At 41.1% G+C, this 25868-nt stretch overlaps 1 protein-coding gene across 10 annotated transcripts in view; it reads left to right on the top strand.

The window, feature by feature from the left end:
* ADD1 (adducin 1) overlaps positions 1 to 25868 on the top strand; it is a 101159-nt gene that overhangs the window by 25365 nt on the left and 49926 nt on the right. For 9 of the 10 annotated variants that reach the window (XM_004481031.5, XM_004481033.5, XM_004481032.5 and 6 more), the window contains exons 2-3: positions 11413 to 11627; positions 19727 to 19889. In XM_004481031.5, coding sequence (XP_004481088.2) covers positions 11433 to 11627; positions 19727 to 19889 — 358 coding nt within the window. In that variant the 5' untranslated portion in view covers positions 11413 to 11432. The remainder of the gene's footprint in view (positions 1 to 11412; positions 11628 to 19726; positions 19890 to 25868) is intronic. The other variant, XM_023585367.2, reaches the window with a different exon arrangement.

Raw genomic sequence — 25868 nt, 5'->3', positions numbered from 1 at the left:
TTCTGGCCGGGTAGGGCCGCCGTTGCTTTGTTGGCCATGTGGTCTACCGCTTCAGTTTGCTCTATATTATATCTCATATACATCAAATAAATTCTGGGTGGATTATAGAGAAATCTTAGAAGTTAGAGAGATGTTGTGGAGAAAAAAAGTATTTCTGAGATTCACTGGCTTAGTACTTTCTTGAAACATTTTATTAGACTTGTGCTGGTTAAGTAAAGATAACTTTCTCCTTCAAAGTAGAAGATATCGCAGAAGAAGAGATTTGCGAAGCTAAATATACAAAGTGTTAAAATATTTACTTGTAAAATAAAATTATGGAAGGTTATATTCTGGGTATGTCATCCATGACAGAAGCTTAAAAGCTATATACTATTTATTTAAATAAACACATCAATATCTCAACAGATAGGTGGCCAAAGGAAATAAACAGACCCTGTGGGAAATTTCACATCTAAAAAAACACATGAAAAAAATTCACCCTCACCTACTAATCAGAGAAGTGCCAAATACAGCAACCCCTTCCTTCGTGTGTCTTGGAGTGGGGAGATGTTGGTGATCCCTCTGCTGACACGGTGCTGCTGTTGCTTCCTTCTCAGAGCCTGTTAGCTGAAAAGGAAGCGAAATTTAATCCTAACCCATTTTGGAGGTTTCCTTTACTATGAATTTTCCTTTCAAATGTCAGTTTTTACCCTTCAAGCAGTTAGCATTTTAAAGACATTATATCAGTTTGCCAAGCTCCAACTCAGAAAGGCCTTGGAACTAGGATTTTCAAAGTATCTGCTGCTGTAGAGGGTCACACTTTCTGGGATATTTATTTTTTATGCTGTGTTACGGTTATTTGTGAGTGCTCTGCATTTTTGATTTATTAAATATGCTGTAGGCGTTCTCTGCCTAGAGGAGCCCACACCGAATCTCGATGTGTATTTCCGTCCTTTGCTCCCATTTCTCAGCAAGCGCTGTTCTTTTCCCCCATTTCCCAATATATTTTTACTGGCCTAACTTAAAACAAACAAAAAACTGTAATTTTTCAGGAGTGTTTTGGCCTGTTGTGTTGAAGTAATTTTCAGGTATATCTCATCCCTTAATTTTAGAAAGTTCTTATTTATTTGAGTATTGGGGACTGAAAACTTGACTATATAGATTGTTTCTATCCCGGGTGACTCTGAGAAGGTCAAAGAGGATAGGCTACAAGATTTCCAAGGAAAACATTAATAACATACTTGGAAAAGAATGAACTATTCAGTCATTTCAAAGCTAGATTAAGTTTGAGTTAAAAATGCTCATATTGGGAAGCAAATGTAGCTCACGTGTTTGCGCTCCCATCTACCATATGGAGGGTCCCAGTTTCGGTTCCTGGGGCCTCCTGGTGAAAGTGAGCTGGCCCTCATGGAGAGCTGGTGCAACAAGATGATGCAACAAAAAAGAGACTCAGAGGAGAGACAGTGAGAGACACAACAAACCAAGGAGCTGAGATGGCTCAAAAGAGTGCTTCTCTCCCATGTTGGAAGGTTCTGGAATGGTTCCCAGTGCCTCCTAAAGAGAAGACAAGAAGAGAAGACAAGCAGACACAGAAGAATATGCAGCAAATGGACATAGCAGACAGCGAATGTAAGCAGCGTGGGGGGGGGGGAAATAAATTTATCTTTTAAAAAAATCCTCATATTAGCTAAGTATTGAATGACAGAATGGGAGGGATAAGCATCTTTTCTCCTTTAAAAAGAGTACGGGGAGTGGATGTGGCTCGAGCGGTTGAGTGCTTGCTTCCAACATGGGAGGTCCCAGGTTTGGTCCCTGGTGCTTCCTAAGAACAAAAACAAACAACGAGCAATCAAACAAACAAACTCAGGGGAACCCATGTGGCTCAGTGCTTGAGTGCTGGCTCCCTGCATGCGCGGTCCCAACTTCAATCCCCAGCCCCAGTAACTCAGAAAAAAGAGTGCGAGTCTCCTTTAGGCACACTGCCTAGCTGTCCCATCTATGTCTTGCACAGTTCCTTCCACTATTCCAGTGACAAAATTGCCACCTGTGTCTGGGTAAAATCAGTTGTTAGTATTTTGAAGAATGTGAATCTTTCCTACTTTTCTCGAAGTTGTTTTCCCCCTCAATTTAAAAGATTTTATTCCTAAAATTTAAATCTATATCTTTATAACTTCAAAGTTTTAAAAACACTTATGTATACACAGAAATACAGTGTTGTTTTTAACGTTTTGTTTTTATGTTTAAACTAAAAGGGGCTACAAAAATTGTAGGGTTTTGTTTCCCTCAATCCCAAAAAGATAAGTACTTTTTAAAATAATGGGGTTTATAATTTAAGTAATCAGTACCTTTTATTATCACAAACATTGTTGCAATAAATACACTTGTTCATATGTCATGTAGTGCCCGTGAGTGTGAAGCTACAGATATATATAGCTACAATTTTCATAGATACTGTTAAATTGCAAAAAAATAAATAATGTATTGAGGGTAATAAATAATAAATAATGTTTTGAAGGTAATTTAATACATTCCATGGTATGAATATACCACAATTTGTTTATTCATTCTCTTCCTGATGGATATTTGGTGGGTGTAGCAGTTTGATATAGTTATAAATTCCAAAAAATAGATATTGGATTATGTTTGTAAGCTGGTCTATACCTGGGCATGATTAAATTATGATTAGGACTTTGATTGGGCCACATCAGTAGGGTATTGAGTCCCCAGGGGTGGAAACTCACAGAAAAAAGACATGGCATAAGACAGAGTTGGAGATTTTGAAGTTGGAGTTTTGATGCTGGTGTCTTGATGTGGAGCCTGGAAAATGGAGACACAGCCAAAACCCTGGGAAGAGAGAGAGAGCCATTCACCTGATAGTCTACAGCTGACCTTGTGGAGAGAGGCAGAGCCTAGAGAGCCTCTTAGTCTACAGCTGACCTTGTGGAGGAAACAGAGTAGTTGAGCCTGGAGAGAATGAACCCCGGGAAGAGAGGAACCTGGGAAACCTGAACCCTGGCAGATGTTGGCAGCCATCTTGCTCCAGCATGTGGCAGTGGACTTGGGTGAGGGAAATAACTTATGCTTTATGGCCTGATAGCTGTAAACTTCTATCCCAAATAAATACCCTTTATAGAAACCAACTCATTTCTGATATTTTGTATCAGTACCCCTTTGACTGACTAATACAGTGGGTTTTCTCTCTCTTTTTTTTTTTCCGTTTTCAGCAATTATGCCATGAATATTAGTATAAAAATACCCACTTGAGTTCCTGTTTTCACTTCTTGGGGGTATGTACCTAGGAGTGGAATTGGTAGATCATATGGTTAATTCTGTGCTTTATTTTCTGAGGACTGATCAAACTATTTTTCACAGTGGCTGCACCATTTTACATTCTTAATAGTAATATATGAGGGTTCCTGTTTTTCCGCATCCTTGGTGAAGTTTATCTTCAGTTATTATTTTATTTTATTTTTTAAGATTTACTTTTCCCCCTTCCTCTCCTCCCACCCTGCTGTGTTTTTGTTTTGTTTTGTTTTTTGCTGTTTGTTCTGTCTTCTCATCTTCTCTCCTCTAGGATTCACCAGGATTCAACCCTGGAGACCTCTGATGTGGAGAGAGGTTCCCTGTCACTTGCGCCACCTCAGTTCCCAGTTTCTGCTGTGCTTCACCTTGACTCTCCCCTTGTCTCTCTTTTGATGCGTCGTCATCTTGCTGCGTGACTTATTTGTGTGGGGCACTGGCTCACCATGTGGGCACTCATGTGGGCACTGGCTCACCATGTGAGCCTGCTTTCTATTCTTTTTCACGAGGAGGCCCCAGGGATCGAACCCAGGCCCTCCCAAATGGTAGGTGAAAGCTGTCCCTTCAGTTTTTAAAATAATGGCTGTTCTAGCGTGAAGTGGTGTGAAGTGGTATCCATTGTAGCTTTAATTGTCATTTCTTTGATGGCTAATGAAGTTTGAGTATGTGATGTCTTTTCATATACTTGTTAGCCTCTTGGATACCATCTTTAGAGAAATGTCTATTCAAGTCCTTGGCCCAGTTTTTAATTGGGTTGTTTGTCTCTTGAGTTGTACAAGTTCTTTATATATTCTGGATATTAAACCTTTATCAGATACATGATTTGAAACTCTTTTCTCCCATTTTGTAAGTTGTCTTTTCACTTTCTTGCTAATGTCCTTTGCACAAAAGTTTTTAGTTTTGATGTTCTTTTTATCTATTTTTTTTTTGTGTGGCTCGTGCTTTTGGTGTAAAATCTAAAATGTATTGTCTATTGCAAGGTCCTGAAGATAATTCCTTTTTTTTTTTTTTAATAGTTTTTTAGTACTAGTTTTTTAGTACAAAATGGTCTTTGATCTATTTTGAAATAATTTTGATGTATTATTTCATTAAGTAGTGAGAAGTAAGGGTCCACATTCATTCTTTTACATGTGGATTTCCAATTGACCTGGCACCAATGTTGAAGAGACTGTTTCTTCCCTAGTGAATGGACTTGGCATCTTGTCAAAAAGTCAACTGTCCGTAGATAAGTGAGTTAGTATCTGGACTCTCAGTTCTATTTCATTGGTCTCAGTGTCTATCCTTATGCCAGGACCATACTTTTAATTACTATAATTTTGTTGTAAGTTTTGAAATCAGGAATTGTGAGTCCTCCAAAGTTGTACTTTGTCGAGATTGTTTTGGCTGTTCAGGGCCACTTGCAATTCCCTATGAATTTGAGGATCAGCTTTTCCATTTCTGTAGTAAACGCTGTTGGAATTTTGGTAGAGATTACATTAAATTTATATGCTCAGTATTTTTTAGTGTTAAGTGAATTTTTATTATATTCCAGGTGTTTGAAAACTGGTAATTTTTTTCATCAGAACATCCAGTTAGCTAGAGCTTTCTGTTCAATAGTCAAGTTAGAATCAATTCCTGTCTACCCTGTAATTTCAAGGCATTCTTCTGCTAATCCTCTGTGAAAATCTAGAGCTGAGTTGATAGGGAGGGTAGGAACAGGAGCCTTCACGTTGAACCAAAAGTTACACTGGCTGGCAGTGTGCTGACCATTTACAGAATTTCCTTGCTAATGTGGTTAATGGCAGCAGACGTCGTATTGAGCATATCCTGCCTAAACCTTGGCAGTCTTGTAAGATGGGTATCATCATCATCCCCCTTGAGAAGATGAAAAAACTGAGGTACTGGTAGGGGGCTTGCCTGAGGGTAAGCCACTGATATGTATCAGGGCTGGGATTTGAACCCAGTCACTTCAAAACCTGTCTTCTTCCCATTACTTATCACTGCCTTTCAGCCATTGTAGGACCTTCAAGTCCACTCAGGTATTTTCTTACTGTGAGGTTGATTTCAGTCCATATAGGGGAAACAACTGCCCAGACCACCTCGATGCAGTTGAGGGAACATCCTTGTCTTTGCTAGCGAGGGGTGCTAGGGACAGCGGCGGGAGGGAAAGGTTGGCGGAAGGTGGTGCCGAGCAGACACTGACCTCTGCATCTCTGTTGTGTACTTGCTTGTTGCATGACTGCAGCACCATTCCCTATGTGCTGTTTAAACAACTGAAATCATTGGTCATGTCCTACAGATTCAGATTATCTGTAAGATCATTTTTATCACAAAATACTTTTCCATTTTACTATTTCATAATTATTAAACCATTAGTCTGATAGTGAGCTATATATTTTTCCAGGAGAAACAATCTCATCTTTTAGGATATTGCTGTTGGGCAGTCCTTCCTAATATGTTTCACTAGATTGCAAAGTGGTTTTATTCTTCATTATCAAATCCACATAGACTTTTCTGTACTGCTAGGTATCTTTTCAACCCATGTTAGAAAGAAATCTTCTTCTGGAAGAAAATAAGGCTTACCTGGTTGTGGGGAAGAAAAGAATTTATTCTCAATCTTGCAAGAAGCGGCGCACAACCAGAAAACATGGCTGGCGCCCCTAACAAAGAAAAATGACACAATTTGTACCCCTAAGCCTAGCACGCAAGCCCTTCCTCTGTTTCTCCATAGACTGGATACTTCAGAGGTTACAGCCTATCCCAGAAGATCTAACTTTCCCGCGCAAAAGTTTGTGATTAACCGCTTCCCCCATCACATTCCAACCATTTTACTTTTCACCTGCTCCCCTTTGCCAAATAAGGAATGGAATTTAGTGCTGAATTGGTATTGACTTAGCTCTTTCTTGGGCATCTTTTTTTACTGCCTATAGGACTGGCTTAAGCTGGTTTCCTTTGTTCCTGCTTAACCTGGGAGTGGGAGACTGAGGCAGTAGGCTGCCAGGTTACATTAATCAGTATTTTCTTCCTTTATGTGAAAATTGAACTAATCTTCATTTCTTATACCTGTGCTTCCTGATGTACTCATTTGGGTGCCCTTGCAGCATTACGGACCTCTTTAGAGTACCATGCATAGTTATAATTTCTCTGTATTATAGAATTCACCTTTTCTTTTATTTCCATACTTCTGGGAATTATACTTGTGTGCGACTCCAAATCCAGTACGCTAGAAGCAGACAGAACTACTTTTGTTTTGTATATCAACTTTGAGAATTGACGTAATTCTTAGAAACATAAAACTGAGGTAACTTAGAAACACAAACCCAATTGTCCTGTTGCAGTCTGGAATTTCCTTGCTTGTGGTCAGCTGAGATTTGAAGTCTGTTTAGTTTGCTGCTGTATCCCTCGAGCCTCTTTAGTTATACATCACTTGCGACTGGATGAAGTAAAGGGATGGTTTTTCTTATAATCACATGCCTCTGGAAAGCAAACTTAGGTTAGCCTTGCCTGTCCAAAATGGTAGACCTGAATGTGTATTTATTCCTGTAACGTATACTTATTGAGGGTGTATTTTGTGTTTGCTCTGTGAATACAGTTGTGAATGAGATTGTTTCCTGCTTTTGGGGTTTCTAATAGAGGAGACAGACAATACCTCTCTGACAGTAATACTGATAGCTTACACTTGAATGCTTCCTCTGTGTCGGGAACTTGTTCTAAGCATTTTACATGCATCAACCTTATCAGGTGGGTACTGTTGTTATCCTCATATTTCAAATGTGGAGACTGAGGCCAGAGATTTTAAGTAATTATCCCAAGGTTACAGAGCCTGTAAGGGGCTAAGTTGGATTTGAACTCAGGCACTCTGGTTCCAGCGCTCTGATAGTGGTAAGTACGTTGAAGGGAAGGAAAAAGCAGTATGATAGGAGAGAACAGCGATAGGGTGGTCAGGGAAGCAAATTTAAAGCTTTTGAGATGAAATTTGACCTGAAGCCTGACTGATAAAGAGTAAGCCACGCACTGTAGCTGGAATAAATTTATATTCTAGGCAGAGAGAATAGCAAGTGTAAGGCTCCGATGCAGGAAGGAGTTGAGTGTATCTGAGGACAGAAGGGAGGCCAGTGTATCTTGGGCACTGTGAAGAGGACAGAGTGGTGCAGGGCGTGGTCAGGAAGGTGGACAGGGCCGAGTCGGCATGTCCCTGCAAGTTGTGGCCAAGATTCCTGATTTTATTCTAGCAGCTGGAGAGAACAGTTGATAGGACTTGAGCAGGGGCACACATGATTTGATTCTGTTATTATGGAGAATGAATTAAACGGGGTTAAGACTAGAAGTAGGGCGACAAGACTGGGGGAGATTAGGAGTTCTGTTTTAGACAAGATAGATTTGAGTGGACTTTGTAAACATTCACATGGAGATATTTTATTGGCCTTTGGGTACACAGGTTTAGACTCGGGAGCATTTAGGGCCATAGGTAAAAATTTGGGCTCCATTAATGTGTACAGATCAGTGGGTCTCAGTTCTCAACTCTGCACATTGTCACCTGGGGAGCTTTAAAAATGCTGATGCCAGGCTCCACGTCCAGAGATTCTCATTCAGTTGGTCTGGGCTGAGGTCTAGTCATAGTTTTTGGGTCTTTTTTGTTTTTTGTTTTTAAAATGCACTTTAAATATTTGTTTATTGGATTTCTGTTGCTCAAGTGTAAGAAACACCATAGAGACCACACTGGAGCAATATAACTGCTCCAAACACAACATTTTGTTTCTGAACCAAGAGTTAGAGTACAGAGACCCCCCAGGCCTTTAACGTGGGAGTTGGATTTATCACTTATTATTATTATTTTAAAGATTTATTCTTTTATGTATTTCTCTCCCCTTCCCCCAACCCCCAACCCCCATCCCCCACCCCCCACCCCATTGTCTGCTCTCTGTGTCCATTCGCTGTGAGCTTTTTTTTTTTTTTTAAAGATTTATTTATTTCTCTCCCCTTTCCCTCCCACCCCGGTTGTCTGTTCTCTGTGTCTATTTGCTGCGTCGTCTTTGTCCGCTTCTGTTGTTGTCAGCAGCACGGGAATCTGTGCTTCTTTTTGTTGTGTCATCTTGTTGTATCAGCTCTTTGTGTGTGTGGCACCATTCCTGGGCAGGCTGCACTTTCTTTTGCCCTGGGCAGCGCTCCTTACGGGGCACACTCCTTGCGCGTGGGGCTCCCCTGTGCGGGGACACCCCTGTGTAGCACAGCACTCCTTGCGTGCATCAGCACTGCGCATGGGCCAGCTCCACACGGGTCAAGGAGGCCCGGGGTTTGAACCACGGACCTGCCATGTGGTAGACGGACACCCTAACCCCTGGGCCAAAGTCTGCTTCCCAGATGCTGGACTTTATATATCCTGCCATAACCCACTGATTGTACTGGGGGAGAGTGTGAACTACAGGCTAAACTATTATCTGTGTGGTGCAGCAGTGCCCCAAAATGTGTTCACTGGGTGCGATGAGGCTGCCACAATGATGAGGGAGGTTTTTGGGGTGGGGGTTGGGGGTATATAGGAACCTCGTATGTTTTTCAGTGTAACCTCATGTTTTTTTGTGATGTATATATCTTCAAAAAAATACAATTTACAAAAATGATGTGGTAGGGAATGAGTTATATGGGATCCTTTTATCTTTTTTGTTTTTTATGTTTTTTAATGTAACATTCCTTGTAATCAATTAATTAAAAAAAAAACAAATAAAAGAAAAAAAAAGAACATGAAAGGACAACAGAATGAAAGAAAATATTGCAAATCATATACCAGAGAAGAAATCTGCATCCAGAACATGTTAAGAACTCTTAAACTCAATAAAAATTTTTTTTAAAAAACCTTAGAAACCACCAAGTGACCTTGTAAGCGTCACAAAGAGCACAGAAGGATCACCTGGTTGAGCTTTGCCTAAATTTCTAACCTATAAAATCATGAAATTTTATACAAATAATTATTTTAAGCTGCCACAGTTGTGGGGTAATTTGTTGAGCTGCAATAGAAAACTGAAGCAGCGTTACTGATGATGGCCAGGAGGGTGGAGGGTGGCAGGGACTGGAATTTTATGCCAGGTCTTGCCCTTGACTTGTATTTGAGCCTCTCAACTCCATGTTTGTTGGTAGACTATTATTTTCCCATTTATAGATAAGGAAACAGATCACTTGGCAGGGACATAACAGATCTGGGATTCAAGTCCTGGCATTCCAGCTCCAGAGGTTTTGTTCTTAACCTCTAAGCCACATTGTCAACAGCAGTGATAGTGAGGATGACAACGGTGGTGGCTGCAGCTGCACAATCCATGAAATACAGGGAGCAGTGTCCCTAAGGATAGGAAGGGATGGAACCAAGGCATAGGTAGAAGGACACTTGGAACAGGATGACGCACACTGTGAGCCTGAGCTGGCGTGGTCAGCTTTTTCATGTGCTGTGACTCCTCTGGGAATCATGCTAAGACAGAAATTCAGATTAAGTAGATCTGGGCTGGAGCCGGGGAGTCTTCCTCTCTCTGAAGCTCCCGGCTCCTTTGGCCTACATGTGGAATAGCAAGGATTTAGAGAATAGTTGGTTGATATGCAAAATACATTTTTATTGTGGATACCAAAAACCAGAGAATCAGTTGAAGAAAGATTTTTTTTCCCTAGGAAAAGATAAATTTGTATATTGCTTCTCTGAAATCTAGAGACATGGTAGAGCCTAAAGTGGCACTATTTCAAGGGTTTAAAGACAAAGCATGAAAACATCTGGGGCCTAACAGTCACTGTGTAGAGCAAAGGCATCAGTAATCTAGATGTAGTCTTTAAAGCCGGCTCTTCTCTAAAGGTATCCTGTAAGATTTTTTTAGTTTAATCTTTTAATTTTAACTTAGTTTGATCCAAAAGAATGGCCCCCCAAATACAATAAAAGGTTGTTTAACAATATTTCTTCATTGAATATAAATTTTTTAGCAGTAAAGTTTTTTTTTCAAAGATTTACTTATTTATTTATCCCCGCCCCCCCCCCCGTTGTCTGTTCTCTGTGTCTGTTTGCTGTGTCTTTTTTTGTCCACTTCTGTTATTGTCAGCAGCACGGGAATCTGTGTTTCTTTTTTGTTGGGTCATCTTGTTGTGTCAGTTCTCCATGTTTGCGTTGCCATTCCTGGCAGGCTGCGCTTTCTTTTGCACTGGGCGGCTCTCCTTATGGGGTCCTCTCATGTTTTTAACTACCATCTATATGTTGGTGGCTCACACATCAACACCTCTGCCTTTCACAGTGAGTCCAGTGTCCTGAAAGTGTGGGCAATATCTAGGTAATTTTTAAATTTCTAGTGCCCAGCAAGGTGACTGGGTCTAATGGGTGCTCAGAAAATACTACATATATATTCTTAAAGCTTTTTTCCCAATGTTTTCTAAAAACAGAATAGAAGTTGAACTATTTGGATGATTAGCAAAGATGCTATTTAGGGATTTAGTATAGATGAACTTAATTTAGTTTATTTGAACATATATCAGAGAAAACATTGGTATTAAAATTAAGATAACGTAAGTAGCCATATTAGCAGACTTGTAAATTTGAGCTTTCTTGGCATCTTTTAAGTTATTCACAACCTGGGGCATATGCTTGTATTTTCAGTACCCACCTTGTTCTTTGAACCAATAGAGAGTATGCTGGTGAGGAGCATATCCCATTTGCATGAATGCATATATGTGAGCAGCTTCTTGACTTTTGTCTGTAAGGAATCCTTTGCATAATTACTATTAATACTTTTCTGGGCAAAATACCAGAAATCAATTTCTTCAGAAATGAACTAAACTACTGTTAGCAGGTCCTTTCTGTATGGGACAGCATCACAGCTTTAAACTATTATGTGGTCAAAAGTTTAATATCTAGCTCATTTTAGATTTGCTGGAGGACATAATGGCTTTGTTAGATTGTTGTCCTTTTTTTTGCTCAACAATGGCAAGGACAAAAATGCCCTTGGTTTGTGGTGAGGTGGGAGACACTGGATAGCACAGGCCTCTGAGACCATAGAGAAGCCTCGCAGGCCGTGGCTCTGCTGTGCAGTAGATCAGAGCGCACTCTTGTGGAAGAGTGGTGGTTTTATGAAATGCTATTGGACATTGATTCAATTGATTCACAACAATAATGTCTTTTATTTTGTTGTGTAGGAACCTAGAAAGATTGTGCCATGAATGGTGATACTCGAGCTGCAGTGGTGACCTCACCACCCCCGACCACAGCTCCTCACAAGGAGAGATACTTCGATAGGGTGGATGAGAACAATCCAGAATACCTACGAGAGAGGAACATGGCACCAGACCTTCGCCAGGATTTCAATATGATGGAGCAGAAAAAAAGGGTGTCCATGATTCTGCAGAGTCCTGTAAGAGAAGGTTTTTCTCTGATCACCTGTCATCTTCCTTTTGCCAGTACTTCAGGTCATGAGTTCTGTTGCGTGAATGGCCTAGTCAGTTTATCTTAATACATAAAATCAGTGATACAGTTGGTCTTTGGTTTGTTGAAGGATTTAGGTTAGTTCAAATTATCAAACATAATAAATGAAAGAATTTCCATGTCATAAAGGGTACAGGTGTTTATTTCTCCTTTTTATTCTCATTACTTCTCTAGAGGGTCTTTTTAATATTTTTTTGTCTTTATTTTTTTAATGTTACATTGAAAAAATATGAGGTCCCCATATACTCCCCATCCCCCTCACCTCACTCCTCCCCCCCATAACAACCACCTCCTCCATCGTCATGAGACATTCATTGCCAGAGGGTCTTTTTATATCGGGACCATTTAAAAATCACCATTTGCTCTGAAATACCCAGCACTGTGCTGGGCACATAGGCCTTAACAGTACTTGCTTGTTGATTGGGTTTCCTTTGCTTACGGCCAGCGTGGCTTCATGCCGAGGGAGGGTCTTCCCGACTGCATCTGCAGGTGAGGTTGTGCTGTCCTCAGAATTTTCTCACTTTGTTGCTGTTGCTCTTGTGTAAGTGCTTCTTTTCTTTCTTTCTTTCTTTTTTTTTTTAATCTTTCTCTCTCTCTCTCTTTCTTTCTCTTTATTTCTTTTTTCTATCTGCTCATGTTTTATTTTTGGTTGTAATTTGGCATAGTCATTACTTTTTAATTGGCCCTTATGTGTTTGACACTGTTCAAAGAACTGGGATTTAGCGGTAAACCAGACATAGGATGTGTGTAACTCTAATAGCTTTTGTTAGGTTGGTATTATCCTTAACATAATGTTGAAGTATAATTTACATATAGTAAAGTGCACCCATCTTAATTATGCAGCTCGATGGACTTTGATGTATGTGTAATACCTGTGTAATTGCCCAGATTAAGTCTCAGAGCTTACCTTCTAGTTGGAGACAAACAGTAACCAAGCAAACTGATGCAGTGCAGACAATTAGAGTAGGATGACGTGAAACGGCCTCTCTGAGGAGGGGAGAGTTAATCTGAATGCTGAATGATAGGAAGGAGACAGCCACGCAGGGTCATGGGGAGGGCATTCCAGGCCCAGGGGGCAGCTCATGTGAAGTTCTTAGGCTGGGGATGAACTTGATGGGCACGAAGAACCCAGAGAAGGCCAGAGTGGCTTGAGCATAGTGGGCAGCGGGAAGCAAGATGGAGTGAGGTTGGAGAGGGAGGAGGAGCAGATCACGAAAGGCCATGTAAGCCAGACAGGGAGTTTGTATCTCACTCAGAGTGCAGTAGAGAGCCATTGCAGGGCAGTAAACAGAAGAGTGACATGATTCAAAAAACCCTTTTGCACTTGGTATAGAGGGAGGATTGCATGGGAAAGACAGACGCAACCTTCCAAATAAGAAGTAATGGTAGCATGGGCCCCGGCGGTGGTAGATGTGGAGATGAGTAGAATGATATTGGTTGTCCTTTCAAGCTGATGGATTCGGTAAGAAGTGAGACAAAGGAAAGGATCAAGATAACAGCCGGGCTTTAAACTTGAGCAGTTTTCCTATGTAAAAGCAACATGAATCAAGTAAAAGTGCTAGGGATAGATTGAAGACACTAAACTTAAGGTCTCTATTGGTAGGCACTGGAATGCAAAGATAGAGAGGAGAAAGGCCCTACCCACATGTTGGGTATTTTGTATAGAGGTATTTTGTTTACCTCTATAATTTCCTCTCTGTTTCCTCCCTTGCACTTCCCTACTAGCAGTACTGAACTACTTTGCGTTCACTATTTGTGCTGTGGTTTGCAACATCTGTCTTTGCACCTGTTCTTCTGAGAATGCTCTTCCTCTGCCTGTCCCTCACTGTCCCTCAGAGCCCTTCTCAGACATCTCCTGTGAGCCATCCCTAAACCAGCCTCCCCTCCCCCAGGGAAATAATTACTGCCTTCTGTGTACTATTTATATCACTTGTAACTAATAACAGGGCTAATGGAGGACTTCCTCTATACAAATATTTGCTAGGTGCTTTATTTACATTCTTTACTTCTCAAAATATCCCTGCACATAGGTGATGGTTACACCATTTTACGGATGTAGAATGTGAAGCCCAGAGAGGTGAAGTAAATTCCATCCGCTCCTTCTTCAAATAGTTGAGATCCTTCTTTATTCCAGGTACTGTCTTAAACACTAGGGATATGGCATCAAACAAGTCAGCCAGGTTTTTAAGGCACAGCCGATGGGATTTGCCATCCAATTTGTGGCATGCTTGTAAGAGAGAGAGAATGGCAAAGTTTTTAGCTTCTAGAGCCAGACTGCCTGGGCAAATCCTGGCTCCATTATTTACTATCTCTGTGACTTTGGTCAAATTCTAAACTTCTGTGTCTCAATTTCCCAATCTATAAAATGGAAATTTTTAATAGTGCTACTACCTATTTTGTAGTGTTATTGTGAGGATTGAATGAATAACTATACATAAACCTCTTTGTTTTTTTTTTGTTTTTTTTGTCTTTTAAAAGATTTACTTATTTATTTAATTCCCCCCCATCCCCGGTTTTCTGTTCTCTGTGTCTATTTGCTGCGTCTTGTTTCTTTGCTTCTGTTGTTGTCAGCGGCATGGGAAGTGTGGGCGGCGCCATTCCTGGGCTGGCTGCACTTTCTTTCGCGTTGGGCGGCTCTCCTTTGGGGCGCACTCCTTGCGCGTGGGGCTCCCCTACGCGGGGGACACCCCTGCGTGGCACGGCACTCCTTGCCCCCATCAGCACTGTGCATGGGCCAGCTGCACACGGGTCAAGGAGGCCCGGGGTTTGAACCGCGGACCTCCCATGTGGTAGATGGACGCCCTAACCACTGGACCAATAAACCCCATAAACCTCTTTGAACAGCTTCTGGAACATTGTGATCGCAACGAAAGTGTTAACTATAATTATTATTTTGGGAAGTGGTAGAGTAGGGAGGGAGAATTGTTAGAAAAGACTGCAAGGTTTTAGGCCTGAGCCGCTGGAAGTGTGAAGCTAGCAGAATACCTGGGAGAAGAACAGGTTTGCTGGGAGGGAAGCTCAGGAGTTCCCATTCTAGAGATGTCCACCTGGAGGTGTTGAGTAGGAGTTGGATTTATAGGTCTGGGATTCAAGGAGAGATCAGCTTGGGAGTCCTCAGCATGTAGATGGCAATCACAGCCTTGCGAGTAGGTGAGATCACCAAGGGAGTGAGTATTGGTGGAGAAGATGACTCTCTTCTGGTACACTCAGTCATCTAAAGTTTGGGAGATGAGGAAGAATGAGCTTGAGAAGAGTCTGAGAAGGAGCAGCCAGTGGTACAGAAAGAAAACCAGTAGAAGCTATGGAAAGGACATCTCTCCAGAGAAAGGAGAGCTCCACTGCTACAGACACCTCGAGAACATGAAGATTGAGAATTAGTCATTGAATTTAACAACATGCGGTAGACAGAGGGGATGTGGGGTTGAAAAGGTTTTGTTTTGCATTAGTGGGTGTGGGTTGGTTTTTATTTGCCATCTACTCTTCAGCAGCATTAGTAGAGGAAGCTAAGAATTGAATTTAACCAGGGTTGGGGTTTTGCCAGCTGAATCTGTAGAGAATTGAAGATGTAAGCAAGGAAATGATTGTAATATCAAATCAAGGGTCTAATCCGAGTGAGGGAAATTAGGACACAAGAAAGATACAGGACAGTGAAAAGGTGTTAGGGGCATGTATTAGTCAGCCAAAGGGGTGCTGATGGAAAATACCAGAAATCTGTTGGCTTTTATAAAGGATATTTATTTGGGGTAGAAGCTTACAGTTACCAGACCATAAAGCTTAAGTTACTCTTTCACCAAAGTCTCTTGCTATGTGTTGGAACAAGATGGCTGTCGACATTCACCCTTCCTCCTCCTCTTCTTTTTTTTTTATTTTAAAAAGATTTTATTTATTTATTTTTCTTCCTCCCCCCCGCCGACCCCGGGGGTCTGTTCTCTGTGTCTATTTGCTGCATCTTCTTTGTCCACTTCTGTTGTTGTCAGCGGCACGGGAATCTGTGTTTATGTTGTGTCATCTTGTTGCTCTCTGTGTGTGCGGCGCCATTCCTGGGCAGGCTGCACTTTGTTTCGTGTTGGGCGGCTCTCCTTACGGGGCACACTCCTTGTGTGTGGGCTCCCCTACGCGGGGACACCCCTGCGTGGCACGGCACTCCTTGCGCGCATCAACACTGCGCATGGGCCAGCTCCACATGGGTCAAGGAGGCCTGGGGTTTGAACCGCGGACCTCCCATGTGGTAGACGAACGCCCTAACCACTGGGCCAAGTCTGCCGCCCCTTCCTCTTCTTAAGGCTCTGTTGTCCCAGCTTCTTCCAATATCAGCTATAGGCTGGGATAAGTCTCATCTCTCTCCTGGGGCTCATTTCTCTCCACCAGGTCAGCTGTAGACTCTCAGACTCTCTAGGCTTTGTCTCTCTCCCCAGGGTTCAGTTCTCTCCGGGCTCAGGTGCTCTCCTCTCTCCCATGTGTTTACTTTGTGGACTCCAGCTCAAAAACTCCAATCTCCCTTCTGTGCGGTTTCTCTGAGAGTCTCTGCCCCCTTGTCCTCCTGACATGGCCCAATCAAAGCCCCAATCATTATTTAATCAAGTAAAAGTGAAACCTCTAAATCCAGTATAATCTAATATGTCTAGAGGAGCAGACCAGTTTACAAACATAATCCAGTATCTACTTTTAGAATTCATAAACTATCAAACTAGTACAGCTTACCATGGGGTTGAAGAAACAGTGAGCTGGGAAGCTAGGAGGTGTTGCTTGGAGAGTGGATGCTTGACTTTGAGATTAAAGAGGAATACAGTTCTTAGCAATGACCAGGTCTGGGGTATAACCATGCAAGAGGATAGACTGAGGCGAGTTGATGGCAGGGTCATTCATTGGGAGAGAGGCGGTGGAAGCAGGGAGGTAAGGATGTGGATGTTGAACCATCAGGAGTTAGGACCAAAGTAGTGTGCAAGCTCATTTGGCTGCTGGCCAGAGTCAAACTCGGACTGGAGTGGGTACCTCCAGCCACTGCAGCTGCAGGTCACCTGGAGTGTTGTTGATGCAGGGGGTCCCGTGCTCTATGGTTTTGTATTTTTGTATTTTCCTTGCTGAGCTTTAAGTTTCTTGATGGCAAGGGCCATCTGTTCTATCTGTATATTCTCAGTGACTAGAACAGTGCAGAGAATTTAGTAGTGAATGTTGATTTCAGCTTCCCATAAATATGTATGTGGATTTGAAAACCATTGAACTAGTTGGAGTTTTTGGACTGGAAAGCCCTTTGAAGGCAGGGGGTTGGTCTCACACCCCCGTGCCCAGCACTGTCATGGTGGTTGGGAAAACTCTCTCTGTATCTGTTACTCTGTGCACTGTTCTGCAAACCAAACCAAGATGACCAACCATGTTTTGGTGATTTATTTCTTGCTTGCAGTCAAAGCAGACAGACTTAACTTTTCCCTTCCTCACTGACCACCGCAGAATGTAATCTATGACATCATTTACCACAATATGGTAGATGTGGGCTCCTCAGCTCTTGGCTGACATTTTTTTGTCATTGAATTAGCAGCACTACATTTCTTTTTCTTTCTTTCCCAAGTGGTAGGAATCCTTAGATGGTCCCTTGGCATTTTCCTATAATATCTTTTTCAGCTCAAGCTGTGAGAAATTAGAAATATGTTGATTATCAAATCATCCAGAAGTCCTGGAGTACTTAATAAGATGTGGATAATCATCCTGTGAGGTCACATTTTCATATAAAATGTCATTTGTAACTCTTCAAGAAGATACTTATTTCTGTATTAAAACTATTTTATTACAGTTTGAGGAAACTACAAAATTAGTATAAAATAGTGACTTTATATTAAAATCACCATCAGTCCAACTTGATCTTTTTGCTTCATTTCACATTAATTGATAAGGAATGAATCTTTGAGGATTCCTTTTTTCCCCAATTTTTATTTTGCATTATTAGATTTTCTAAAAACGTCTCTAAAATGGGAAAATTTTTTTTAAATTAAAAAATTTTTCCAAACACTTCTCCCTTTCCCCTTCCCTACCTTTCCCAGTTACTGCAATTCTTTTATCTCTGAATTTGCTCTTTCTAGTCATCTCTTATACATGATCTCATATAACATTTATCCTTAATGTGCCTTACTTACTCCACTAAACTTAATGTTTTCAGGCTTTTTCCATGTTGTGGCAGGTCTCAGAACTTCATTCTTTCTTATGGCCAAATGTTCCATTGTGTGCACGTACCACATTTTGTTTCTCTGTTCATTTGTCGATATATGCAGAGCTGTTTCTATCTTTGGCTATTGTGAATAATGGTGCTGTGGATAAGATCCCCCACCCCTTTTGTTTCCTATCTGGTTGTGTCATCGTCTTTACTTTGTGTCACTTCGCCACCCCCTGCACTGTGTGGGGGGCCTGTACCTTCTCTGCACCGTGTGGGAAGATCCCCTTTTTGGTTTTTAAAAAATTTTTAGAAAAGTTGTGGGTTTACAGAACAATTGTGCATAAAATACAGGATTCCTATACATCACCCCACCAAGAATACCTTGGCATTGGTGTGGAGCATTTGTTACAATTGATGATAGCACATTTTTATAATTGTATTATTAATTAAATTCCATGGTTTACCTTAAACCTGTATAGTGTCATTCCATGGATTAAAATTTTTTTTTGTTCTGTTACCATGTATACAATTTAACATTTCCCCTTTAAATCATATTTGGATATATATTTCAGTGCTGTTAATTGCATTCACAACCTTGTGCTTTTGTCACCACCATCTATTACCAAGACATTTCCATCATTCCAAATAAGATTGCTGTACATTTTAAACCTTAAGTTCTAAGTCCTTATCCTGACCCCATCCCCTCATAGTAACCTATATTTTAGATTCTGACTTTATGAGTTTGCTTATTCTAATTGTTTCATATCAGGGAGATTATACAGTATTTGTCCTTTTGTGTCTGACTTTTTTCACCCAATATGATGTCTTCACGGTTCATCCATGTTGTATGAGCAGAACTTCATTCCATTTTATGGCAGAATAATTTGCACTGTGTGTCTGTATAACATTGTGTTTTCCTCTTCATTAGTTGATGCCCACTTGGGTTGCTTCTACCTTTTGGCAATTGTGAATAATGCCACTGTGAACATTGGTATGCAAATATCTGTTTGAGTCCTTGCTTTCACTTCTCTTTGAGTATATATCTGAAAGTAGGATTGTGGGGGTCATATGGCAGTTTTCTGTTTAGCTTTCTGAGGAACCGCCTGTCTCCACATTGGCTGCACCATTTTACATTACCACGAACAATGAATGAGTGTTCCTATTTCTCTGCATCCTGTCCAGCACTTGTTATTTTTCATTTCTAAAAAAATAGCAGCCATTCTAATGGGTGTGAATAGTATCCTTCTTGATTTTTAAAAAGTAATTTAAAAAAAATCTTCAAGAAAACACTATAAAGCACAAAGTAGAACATGAAAACTAATGATTCTATCACTAAGATAATTATTATTTTTAGCATTTGTTATACTTCCAGTCATTATCTTTGTTAAATACCTATTTACTCTTAACAACTGCTTTATATGGCTTTATAACCTTTTTCACTAAAAATATATATATATCCAGGGCAATTTTTTGTCACTTAATGTTTTTCTACACTGTTTGATGCATGCATAGAATTCCATTGTAAAATTGTTTCAGTATATTTAATCAGTCCTCTATTGTTTGAAATGTAGGCTGGTACCTGGTTTTCCCTTGCATCAGTAATGCTCACATGAACATCCTTATGAATAAATCTTTTAACATTTCTTTATTTCTTTAAAATATTTCCCAAGAAATAGAATTCCTCTTCACATTTTTAAGCTTTTCATTTTAAATTCCTTTCCAGAAAAGAATGTACCAGTATATTTCCAGTAGAAATGTATGAGAATACCCATTTTACTTGCTAGGACTGGATGAAAACAAAATACTGGTTTATGTGATAGTTACCCCTCCCTCCCCAAGGAACAAAAAGAAATGGTATCTCTGTTTTAATTTTCCTTTAATAGGCTTTCTGTGAAGAATTGGAGTCAATGATACAGGAACAATTTAAGAAGGGGAAGAATCCCACAGGCCTCCTGGCGTTACAGCAGATTGCAGATTTCATGACTACGAATGTACCAAATGTCTACCCAGCAGCTCCGCAAGGAGGGATGGCTGCCTTAAACATGAGTAAGTAGTCCTTACTCTTGGTCTATAATTTTCCAGGTAAATTTTCTAAAAGCTTTCTCACATAGTCATAGTGTAGGTCTGCATGCAACTATGGAATACTTAGAACTGAGTATTTTGTTAATGTGTTTCAGTTGGTCATAGTAAAAGAGATGTTGTACACCTAAAAATGTCTTGAATGTGCAGGGCTCCTTTTTTATGAGTCATTGAGACTGTCATTTCCCAGGCAGATGATTATTTTTACATGACTTCCAGAGTAGCACATTCATTTTGCCTGCTCTCATTTCAGCTAATTTAACATTTTTTACCACTATTTCTTGTTGCTGCTTGCAGACTGTTCAGAAACAGAAATTCCAAAAGAAAACCAGATGGAAAATGTTAGATGGGTGAATGTGAACAAAGAATGGTTAGCTGGGCAAAGGTAGAGCTGTGCCATGACTTTGTATTTGTACGTTAATGTGGTGAGGTTGACCCCAGCGTAACTGGAGCATGAACTAACCTGACTTACTGTATATCCTGCCCTAGATCAATCTCTGACAGTTCTAGTTTGGATGGTCAGCTTCTCCTTGACCAGTGAAAGATACTGGTTTCTGTTAGATTACTGGGCATTTGCTATTTGTTTGTTTCATGCTATTCCTAGAAGTTGCCAGATATTCATAGATAGGACATACCATTAATGACTAGAGTATACTAAGAATCCCCTTTTGTAGAGTTTTATTTTTGGACTAAAGAAATAAATTCTAAATATTTTTTGTGGTGATAGATCGTATGGTATGTGAATATGTCTCAATAAAACTGCTTAACAGATAAATAAAAAATTGTGCAAGAAGAGCCAGAAATAGCAGCAGTGTACAGCAGGGAAAACAGATTGAGAGGTGAAGAATTTTTGTTTTTTTATTATTATTATTATTGAAATAATGAAAATGCTGTAATAATGATTGAAGTGATGAATGCACAACTATGTGATTATACCAAATAATATTGATAGTACATTTTGTATGAATTGTATGCTTTATTAATGTGTATCAATAAAATTGATTTATTAAAAAAAGGGAAAATAAAAACAAAAAAGAATTACCTTTAATTTTTTCTTGCAAACCTCCATCCTGAAATCAAATGGCAGCCAGTAAGTTTTCTTGTTTTCACATGGATTCTTAATGGAGTTCAGTGACGTTGGATATGAGTTAGATAGTAAGAGAATAACACATTTCACTTGTGTATTGTCTTCTAATCAATAATCAATAATGCCACACCAAGAAGGGAGGGGTGGGGGGAGAAAGAGAAATCCATTAGTTTTCATTATATCTAACAGTTTGTTTCCTAAAAGTAAAATTTTTTTAACTGATTTTTAACCTTTGTTGTAAAATATAACACATCCAAAAATGCCAAAGAACAAATGATATCTAACGTACGAATAATTATAAGGTAAACTTTTATAATCACTACTGAGATCAGGAAATATTTATTGATCATTTACCCTATTCTATCTCATAACCTCTTAAAAGAAACTGCTGTCCTGAATTGCATGGTAATTACTCCCTTGTAGTTTTTTAAAAAAGATTTATTTTATTTATTTATTTTTCTCCCCACCCCCCTGTTGGTTTGCATTCACTGCCTGCTTTCTGTTCGTCGTCTTTTCAGGAGGCACCAGGAACTGAACCCGGAAACTTCCATGTGGAAGGGAGGCACCCAGTCACTTGAGCCACCTCCACTCCCTGCTTGTTGTGTCTCTCGTTGAGTTTCTTCACTGTGTCTCTTTGTTTTGTCAGCTCACTATGCCAACCTGCTGTCTTGATCATCATCTTTATGAGGTACTGGGACCCAAACCTGGGACCTTCCCTGTGGTAGGCAGGTTCCCAGTTGCTTGAGCCTCATCTCCTTCCTCCTTGTTTTTTCTTTATAGTTTTATTACCCAAATCTTTGTTCGTAAATATTATGGTTTACTTTTTTCTATTTAATGTCCCTTAAGTCTTTTTTAATCCACAAGTTAACTCATAGTATTAGTCAGGGTTCTCTAGGGAAAGAGAACTGACAGGATATTTATGTAAATATTAAGAGATTTTATAAAATTGTTTCACTTGCCTGTGGGGATGCACAAGACCAAATTCTGTAGGCAAGGCTGTAAGCCAGGAACTCTGATGGAGGTCCTCAACGAATTCCCCAGAAGAAGCTGGCTGGCTGAAATAGAGATGAAAATTTTCTCTTCTGCTGCTGAAGTAATTACTTCTCCTTTTAAATCCTTCAGCTGATTGGATGAGACAATCTCATGGTTGAAGACTGTCCCCTCAGTTGACTACACGGTTTTTACTCTTCAGTTTGACAGGATGAATTTTATTGATTGGTTTTTGAATGTGCAACCAACCTTGCATTCCTGGGGTGAACCCTACTGGTCATGATGTGTTAATTTTTAAATATATTGTTGGGTTATTTGCTAAAATTTCCTTGACTATTTTTCAGTCTATGGTAATGAGGGATACTAGTCTGTTTTTTCTTGTATTATATTTCTGTGGTTTTGTTATCAAGGTAATGCTGGCCCCATAGAAAGACTTGGGAATTGTTCCCTTCTCTTCTGCTTTGTAGAAGAGTTTGTATAGAATTAGAATAATTTTCCTTCCTCCCTCCCTCCCTCCCTCCCTCCGTCCCTCCTTCCTTCCAGCAAATGGATCTTTAATAATTTAGATAAAAACTCTTAACTATCATTATATAGGCAAATACAGGGGGAGGGTAAACAGAAAACTAGAACGTGTTTGTCCGCAATTTCTGGGCTAGGAGCAGGCCTGGAATCTGACCCTTACTCACCATTGTAACAACCGTCAACTTTTGTGGTTAGTGGGATTATTGCGCCCATAGATATGACCATCTCTTTCTCACAGAAGAAACTGGAGGGTGTGGCACACACCTGGGGTGGGTCATCCACATCCCCAAAACAAGGTGGTCAGGAATCATGACTTTCACGGGCCCTAGGCATTTTTGCCGTAGTGGATCTTCTCTTCCATTAAAATAAAATAAACGAAAGTTGTATTTTAGGACTGAATTAGTATAAACATGAACATGACGGGGGGAGTAGATTTGGCTCAACTGATAGAGCGTCCACCTACCACATAGGAGGTCTAGGGTTCAAACCCAGGGCTTCCCGACCCATGTGGTGAGTTGGCCCACGCGCAGTTCTGCTGCACACAAGGAGTGCTGTGCCACGCAGTGTTGTGCCCCACGTAGGGGAGCCCCACGTGCAAGGAGTGCACCCTGCAAGAAGAGCCGCCCCATGTAAAAAAAAGCGTGGCCTGCCCAGGAGTGGCACCACACACACATAGACCTAACGCAGCAAGATGATGCAACAAAAAGAGACAGATTCCTGGTGCCGCCTAGAGTGCAAGTGGACACAGAAGAACACATAGTGAATAGACACAAAAGAGCAGACGGGGGGAGGGGAGAGAAATTTTTAAAAATGAACACGATCCAGACTATATCTGTTTCGTATTCATTTTTTTCTTCTGATGAAAAAATAATAGGGAAGCAGATTTGACCCAACGGATAGAGCATCTGCCTACCACATGGGAGGTCCAAGGTTCAAACCCAGGGCTCCTGACTCATGTGATGAGCTGCCCACGTGCAGTGCTGATGTGCCCAAGGAGTGCCGTGCCACTAGGGTATGCCCCGTGTAGGGGAGCCCCACGCACAAGGAGTGCGCCCTGTAAGGAGAGCCGCCCAGCGCGAAAGAAAGTGCAGCCTGCCCAGGAATGGCGCCGCATACACGGAGAGCTGACGCAGCAAGATAATGTAACAGAACGAGACACAGATTCCGGGTGCCGCTGATAAGAATACAAGGGGGCACAGAAGAACACACAGCGAGTGGACACAGCAGGCAGACAACTGGGGGGGACGGGGGAGGGAGAGAAATAATAAAACCTTAAAAAACAAAACAAAACGTTTTGTGGGTCCCAGGCCCTGTGCCTATGAGATTAATGGATATCTCAACAAGGTCTCACCCTTCCTCTCAGGGTCACACCCAGACCCGGCTCGGGGTGGGAAGGAAGTAGCTCCAACCCGCAACCTTGGACGCAGCTGAGCCGGGACGGAGACCACCCATCTGGCCCTGTTTTTGGACAGTGATCCCGACGGGGTCCGAGTGGGAGTTCATGTCCAGGCTAAGCCGAGTCACAGTCATTTTGTCGATGCTTCGGAACTGCTCATGATTGAGGCTTCTGTGTGGGAAGAACGTGGGGCTGCGAGTGGGTTCTGGCGACTCCATGCCCTGCAGAGGAGTAAGGCTGGGAGAAGGGGCCCAGGGCGGCTGGGAGGGGCTGGGGGAAGGAGGCGGGTTTCACAGGGGCAACTGCTCTGTGCTCGCTCACCAAAGACCACTTCGGCCAGTCCCTCGTCCAGACGGAACATCGCACTCCTGGGTCGAAGTGAAGGTGGGAACAAAAGTCAGAAGCTCACCCCCACAGCAGCAAAAGCTGGAATAATTTCAAACATTTAAATGTTTGCTGGAATTCACCAGGGAAGCTGTCTGTGCCTGGAGTTTTCTTTTTGGGAAAGTTTAACTTCAAATTCAGCTTCTTTAATAGAAATGGGCCTATTAAAAAGAAACAGGTTGTTTCTTCTGGAGTGAGCTGTGACAGCTTTTGCCTTTTTCTTTTTTTTTTAGATTTATTTATTTATTTCTCTCCCTCCCTCCCTACCCTGGTTGTCTGTTCTCTGTGTCTATTTGCTGCGTCTTCTTTGTCCAATTCTGTTGTCAGCAGCATGGGAATCTGTTTCTTTTCATTGCGTCATCTTGCTGTGTCAGCTCTCCCTGTGTGTGGCATCATTCCTGGGCAGGCTGCACTTTATTTCACACTGAGCGGCTCTCCTTACGGGGCGCACTCCTTGCGTGTGGGGCTCCCCTACGCGGGGGCCACCCCTGCGTGGCAGGGCACTCCTTGCGCACATCAGTACTGCGCATGGGCCAGCTCCACACGGGTCAAGGAGGCCCGAGGTTTGAACCGCAGACCTCCTATGAGGTAGATGGACGCCCTAACCACTGGGCCAAGTCCGTCGTCACTTTTGCCTTTTAAGGAATTTGTCTTTTTCATGTAAGTTGCAGAATTTCCTGTGATAAAAATGCTCATATTTTCTCTTTATTATCCTTTTTAATGTCTGTAGGATATGTCATGACGTCCTCTTTTTCATTCTTGATGTTGGTAATTTATATCCTCTTTTTTTATTAATGAGACGAGCTGGTGTGTTTGTTTTTAAATTTAATTCAATTTAGTTTACCAACTTTTGGTTCTTTTATTATTATTATTTAATATCTGCTCTTATCTCTATTATTTCCTTTTTTTTTTTACTTTGGGTTTAACTGGCTCTTCTTTTTCTAGTTTCTTAAGGCAGAAGCTTAGGTCATGTTTTAAAAAACCTTTCTTCTGTACAATATATCTTTAATGCTGTGAATTTACTTTTAAGCATTGCGTTGGCTCATCCACAAATTTTACTGCAGTTTAAAATACTTCTCATTTCCTCCTTTTTTTCTTCTTTAATCCATGGGCTGTCAATGTATTATTTAGTTTCTAAATATTTGCATGGTTTCAACATATCTTTCTGCTTTGGGTCTCTAATTTAATTTCATTATGCTTTGAGAAGATACTTTGTGTAACTCAAATCTTTTAAATTTATTGAGACTTGTTTTCTGGCTAAGAATTTCTTTGTAAATTTTCAGTGTGTACTTGAAAAGAGTGAGGGGAAATGGATGTGGCTCAAGTGGTTGAGCTCCCACCTACCACATGGGAGGTCCATGGTTTTGATTCCTGGTGCCTCCTAAAGAAGACAGCAAGCTGATGCAATGGGCAGTGCGGCAAGCTGACACAACAAGCTGATGTAACAAGAAACAAAGAAAAAACATAATGAGATACACAACAAAGCAAGGAACAGAGGCTCACAGTGCCTCCTAAAGAAGATGAGCAAGACAGCGAGCTGACATGAAGGGCAGGTGCAGCAAGCTGA

This window comes from Dasypus novemcinctus, chromosome 1 (assembly GCF_030445035.2).
Source record: "Dasypus novemcinctus isolate mDasNov1 chromosome 1, mDasNov1.1.hap2, whole genome shotgun sequence".
Classification (NCBI taxonomy): domain Eukaryota; kingdom Metazoa; phylum Chordata; class Mammalia; order Cingulata; family Dasypodidae; genus Dasypus; species Dasypus novemcinctus.
The sequence above is the reverse complement of the archived record's forward strand: the minus strand, read 5'-3'. Positions and strand labels throughout refer to the sequence as shown.